This window comes from Colletotrichum acutatum, assembly GCF_030867785.1.
Source record: "Colletotrichum acutatum strain CBS 112980 chromosome Unknown BDZ83scaffold_7, whole genome shotgun sequence".
Taxonomy (NCBI): Eukaryota; Fungi; Ascomycota; class Sordariomycetes; order Glomerellales; family Glomerellaceae; genus Colletotrichum; species Colletotrichum acutatum.
This window is the reverse complement of record NW_026849001.1, coordinates 170,508-176,354: the sequence shown is the minus strand read 5'-3', so window position 1 is coordinate 176,354 and position 5,847 is coordinate 170,508. Positions and strand designations below refer to the sequence as shown.

Below are 5,847 nucleotides of genomic sequence, written 5' to 3'. Positions count from 1 at the left end.
GATGGGTGGCTGTGCTGCAGCTCAAGGTAATTGGTGTCGGGTGATAAGAAGGGAGGGGGGTTAGGATGCGATGATGGCGTGGTCGTCAACGTGGTAGGGCTGAGACGGTGGGTCGATGCGATGAGATGGGCTGCGGAGAAGAGAGACGATAGTGACAGTAAGGGCGATAGTGTTGAATAAGGGTACTGAGTTTCTTGTGAGGTCAAATTGAGTTTCTCGAGTGTGGCGGAGCAGCAAGCATTGATAGACTAGAATGTGAGATGGAAGGAGAAAATAGCCCGACAGGGCTGGGGGAGCTGGGGAAGGGGGTTACTTCAAGTAATACGGTAAGGTAGGCCAGGATCCAAACGTGGCATACGGTTCGGTTTTGCACGGGCTGAGGTGTATGGGGCCGCTGGGATGGATTTGGCTGGACCTGAATGCAGCAAAGCGAGGACTGGGCCGAGGAGGGGCAGACGGTGACCGCGCGTCCCAGCTCTAGGCTATGATCGCATAAGTCTGGGCGGAGACTGGACCTTTTCCTCCAGGTTTGGGTTGGAGAATTGGTGCGATTCAATTCGATTTTCGGGGAGGACGGCTGATCTGGTGCCTGCCGTGCTTGCCTGGTTTGCTTGGGTGCTGTCGATGTGATGCAGGAAAGATGGTGTGAGCCACCCGCAAACTGGGGCCAATGACGTCAAACCGCCTAGCTCGGCACTGCAGTCCCCTTGGCTGCCCGCTAAGATAACCTTAAAATCTCCAGCCTGGATTGTGTCTTATCGGTCCTTATCGGGCTTCTTATCGGACTGGACCGGCGCTCAGCCCGTCTGCGACCCCTCCATCCCACCACCACGCGACTACCCGCTTCCGAGCGGCGGCACCATTTTCCTCAACCAAAAAAAATTGGGTGGTGATCTGATGTAAGGCAATACAAACATTACGTATCAAAAGCTTAACAGCTGTCATTTTCCCAGCCGTTCGTGCACAGTTTTTTTCCGATTCGATAGAGTTCACCGACACTCGTGCGCGCGCGCTTTGCGACTTTTTTTCTCTCTTGCCAACCATGGCGCCCATTCCCATCACAATCATCACCGGTTTCCTCGGCTCCGGCAAGACGACGCTGATCCTCAACCTCCTCCCCCAGCTCAAGGCCGCGAACCCGTCCTACAAGCTCGCCCTCCTCAAGAACGAATTCGGCGACCTGGCCGTCGACTCCCAGCTGGCCTCCTCCAGCGCCATATCGGGCGTCCAGGAGCTCCTCAACGGCTGCATCTGCTGCAACCTCGTCGGCCAGCTTAGCGTCGCCCTCGCCGAGCTGCACACCACCGTACGCCCGGACCGCATCGTCATCGAGACGAGCGGCTCGGCTTTTCCTGCGACGCTGGCTCTTGAGGTCAACCGCCTCGCACGCGAGACGGGCAACTACACCCTCGACGGCGTCATCAGCGTCATTGACACGGAAAACTGGAAGGGCTACGAGGATACAAGCTACACGGCGCGCATCCAGGCAAAGTACACCGACTTGATCGTCTTCAACAAGTGGGAATTGTGCTCCGAGGACCGCTTCGACGAGGTCCTCGACCGGGTGGGCGACCTCGAGGTGGACATTCCATGGGTCAAGAGCAAAAAGGGCTGGGTCGGCGCTGACCTTGTATTCGGCGTAGACGGCGGTCTCGCGCAGAACCTCAAGGAGGAGCACACCACACACGACCACGACCACAAGGGGGAGGACCACGCGCACGACCACCAGACAGAGGTTGAGGTACTCTCAATCGAGCTCAAGGGCCCCAAGGACGCCGCGGTCAACGCAGACAGCCTACAGAAGCTTTTGCGCGCGGCGCCAAAAGATGAAGTGTATCGAATCAAGGCTGTCCTGACCGCTTCATCGACGGTAAGGGACTCTGACGAGGACTCTCAGATCCCCACACCGCCGCATCCCAAATCTCGGTACATTCTCAACTGGGCCTTTGGTCGGTGGACCTTCACGCCCATCGCAGAGGGCGGGGCCGAGCATGCTTCCAGTGAGGGAGCTCTGCTGCGTATGACTATGATTTTGGGACGCTACGAGAGTGGGAAGTGGAAGAAAAAGCTCGAGACCGGATCATTTCTAGAAGTCGAGGGCGGTGAGGGCGAGCTGATTGTTACAAAGATCGCATGAAACGAAACGAGTAGACGATAGAGAAACACACTTACACGACATAAAAGGCGCATATGTGGAGCTTCAAGAGTATGATGCGTACTTTGAGGCATTGCAACGCACAGAGAGCATAAAGCAGGAGTTAGCTGAGAGCGTAAATTTAGATGAACCACAATTGAATGTGTTGTAAGAGCCACAAAGGGAAGTTTTGAAATTCTCAGTAGGCCTAATGAGTCGCCGGTCCATTTCTTGAGGTAACAGTGCGGATGCTCCAATGCGAACGTTGACGTGTACCCAAGACAGCCTCAACATCGAGGATCGCAGACAAGATTGGCAAATGAATGGAGTTGTTTTGACGAGTGACGTTGATTTCTTTTTCGTTTCGGCTTCTATATTGTACAAACCACCGGGTATCTCGCATACTTTTACACCTCTAGACTACAAAGTTGATTGTCTTGCCGCCACGAGCCAAGATGACTCTCCTTGGGGAAGTGACATCGAACTGACCCCCAGTAAACTTGGCCTTGCCCTCATCAGACTTGAGAACCTCAGCGACGATCCAGTCGCGCAATGCCTCTCCCTCCAGACCAGATGGGGGGTTGGGAACTTCTACAACACCGCGCAGCTTTCCGTTAATCTGGATAGCCACTGGCTGCTTACGCGGCTTCAACAGGGACGACGTGTTGTCTTGCGCAGGGAACGTGGTATTCTCAAAGATGGAACCGGATTCGGGATGCAAGAGACTCCAGCACTCCTCGGAGAATGCTGGTGCAACTGGAGCCATCATCCGAAGGAGAACGGACATCGCTTCCCTCTGGACAAGCGGACTCGCTCCAGTGTTCTCCTGGAGGGTGTTGGTCAGACTCATAAGGTCCGAAATAATGGTGTTCATCGGATAAACAGTCTCGTAGGACTGGGTAATGGAACCAATTGTTCCTTGAACCGCTCTCCAGATGGCGGCGTCAGCATCCCAGACAGCCAGTTCCTTGTCGCTGAGAGAAGACAAGCTGTTTGAGCGCTCTTCAAGGTAAGCCACAATGGGCTTTTCTTCGGCCGATAACTCCTGAAGTTTGGCTGCATGGTCATGAAGCCTATGTAGCCAACGCGTGACTCCGGCAATTTTGTCCTCATCCCAGTTAAGGATGTCGCCCACAGGCGCTTGGAAGAGAACGTGAGCTCGGGTCGCATCGGCGCCGTACTTGGATATGAAGTCGGTCGGGTCCACTCCGTTGTACTTGGACTTGGACATTTTCTCAAACGATACATTTGCCGTGGCCCCCGTGGCTACGACTTTAGGGTTGGCAGGGTCCTCCAAGTCAACCTCGTCTGGCTTCAGGAACTTCCCCGACTCGGGATCGGTGTACGTCTTGCCGTGCACCATGCCCTGCGTGATTAGTCTCTTGAACGGTTCGTGGACTGTGTCAGTTTCGCCGGAAGCAGGGAACAGTTCTGTCGTGGCCAAGAACTTGTAGATAAACCTGGCATATAGGAGATGCAAGATAGCATGCTCAATACCGCCAATGTACAGGTCCACCGGTAGTGACTTTGCTGCCTCAAGAGAGAGAGGCTGCGATGTGTTATGAGGATCTGCGAAACGCGCGTAGTACCAACTCGAGTCGACGAAGGTGTCCATGGTGTCGGTGTCGCGCTTCGCATGACCGCCACATTTAGGGCAGCTAGTGTTTACCCAATCCTCGGCTCTCTCCAACGGGTTACCAACCTGTCCATCTGTCCAGTGGTGGCTGACGTCGGGCAATGTAACCGGAAGCTGATCATCTGGAACAGGTACTGGGCCACAGGAGCCACAATGGATGACAGGGATAGGCGTTCCCCAGTATCGTTGACGGCTGATCAACCAGTCTCTCAATCTCCATTTCTCAACCGGCTTGGCCAAGTCTGCTGCCTCGAGTATGCCGACGAGCATCCGGCCAGCCTCAGTGGAGGATTTACCCTTGAAAGGACCGCTGTTTGCATTCATAACACCATGCTCCACGAACGGATCGTTCGCAATTGCGGAAGTTGATTCGTCTTCCGAAGCCGCCAGCACAAACCTCACGGGCTCATCATAATGATGCTCCTTCCAGAAAGCATTATCCCGCAGATCGTGGCCGGGAACACCCATCACAGCGCCTTCGCCGTAATCGCCGAGAACGTACGGCGCAACATACACCGGGATGGATTTCTTGGTGTCGTCGGGAGTCTGCTCGTGGTATGCCAGCGGATTGACAGCCCTTACGTGCGGCAGCATGTAACCGACCTTGGAGTCTTTAGGCAATGCGGGTAGAGTATCTAAGTAAGCTTGGAGCTCGGGGTCTGCCTTTGCCAATGATGTCACGATCGGGTGAGTTGAGGCGAGGGCGAGATACTGAACTCCAAACAAGGTATCCGGCCGCGTCGTGAAGACTTCGATAGCTGCGTGGGCATCTTGGCCCATGGCCATGACTGGGAACTTGATGACGGCGCCAGTCGATTTTCCGAGCCAGTTCTTCTGCATGGCCAAGACCCTCTCGGGCCAAGCCTCATCCTTGGCAAGCGTGTCCAAATCCTTCAGCAATGCTTCCCTGAACTCGGAGATGCGGAAGAACCACTGCTTCAGCTGGCGTTTCTCAACCTTGGCACCGGATCTCCAAGAACATCCATTTGCGTCAACTTGCTCGTTGGCGAGGACCGTCCTATCTACAGGGTCATAGTTGACCTCTGCTTCGGTTTGGTAGGCGAGGCCACGTTCGAGCATCATCAAAAAGATCTTTTGGGTGTGTTTGTAGAAGTCGGGATCGCAGGTAGTCAGTTCCTAAGAGACGTCGTGTCAGCCAGAGCAAAGATGGTGAGCTAGGAAACAAACCCTCTCCCAGTCCCAGCTGCCATTCATGACCTCCAGTTGTTCCTTCATCTTGGCAATGTTGGTCTTGGTCCAAGTTGCAGGTGCGATTCCACGGTCGATGGCGGCATTTTCAGCCGGAAGGCCAAATGCGTCCCATCCCATTGGCAGCATCACGCGAGACCCCTTCATCGTATGATAGCGAGCGAGGACATCGGCAATTGTGTATACGCGCAGGTGGCCGAGATGCAAGGTACCAGAGGGGTATGGGAACATTGGAAGCACAAATTGGTTCGGCTTGCTTGAGTCATCGTTTGCCGTAGAAGCTTTCGAAGCGTCCCATTTCTGACGCCACTTCTTGTCGAGAGCGGTAAAATCGAGCTTGATATCGGCATAGCTCCGTCGTTGCGTTGTTTGAGCTAAGTACGGGCTTGCGAAAGACGGAGGCTGTCGAGTAGCTACTAGTGCTGGGGACGGTCGTGTATTCTTCGCCCAGGTCGCAATGGACCGACTGGACCAGAGACGGCCAACATGTTTCGCGTGTATCAATTGCATTTTATGGTGTTGTCATGGTCGTTGGGCAGAGTTATGTAGGTCGTGGTCGATGGTGGAGGAAGCAAAAGGCAGCAAAATTAGAGTCATGCAACGGCGTCACGCTATCGCGGGTTGAAGCGAAGAAAGCAGTGGTCGCGTTTGCAGCTGCCGTGCAGCTCCATCAAAAACGGAGAGCTCTCTGGACCCCTGCATCTCCGCCCCTACCCTGCGGAATTTTAGTGGCAGACTGGCAGGTGGCCCTGCAGGGGAACGTCATTTGTTCCGCACACCCCTGGGACATATCATCTGTGAAGGAAGGTGTTACAGTGCTGGACCAACACCATGGCACGGGGCTCTGTCGTGATTGGGGAATCATTGT

General features: G+C 54.7%; 2 protein-coding genes across 2 annotated transcripts; one reads left to right on the top strand and one right to left on the bottom strand.

Moving 5' to 3' along the window:
• Nucleotides 1–1,042: 1,042 nt before the first annotated feature.
• On the top strand, nucleotides 1,043–2,137 carry BDZ83DRAFT_566779 (CobW/HypB/UreG; the record flags this gene model as incomplete). Its single annotated transcript, XM_060503884.1, has 1 exon — nucleotides 1,043–2,137. One exon carries the CDS (start codon nucleotides 1,043–1,045, stop codon nucleotides 2,135–2,137), a length of 1,095 nt encoding a protein of 364 aa, XP_060370315.1.
• Nucleotides 2,138–2,549: 412 nt separating this feature from the next.
• On the bottom strand, nucleotides 2,550–5,489 carry BDZ83DRAFT_566991 (leucyl-tRNA synthetase; the record flags this gene model as incomplete). The annotated part of the gene is made up of 2 exons (XM_060503909.1): nucleotides 2,550–4,907; nucleotides 4,959–5,489. The coding sequence occupies 2 exons, from the start codon at nucleotides 5,487–5,489 to the stop codon at nucleotides 2,550–2,552; spliced, it is 2,889 nt and encodes a 962-aa protein (XP_060370314.1).
• Between the last annotated feature and the right edge of the window lie 358 nt (nucleotides 5,490–5,847).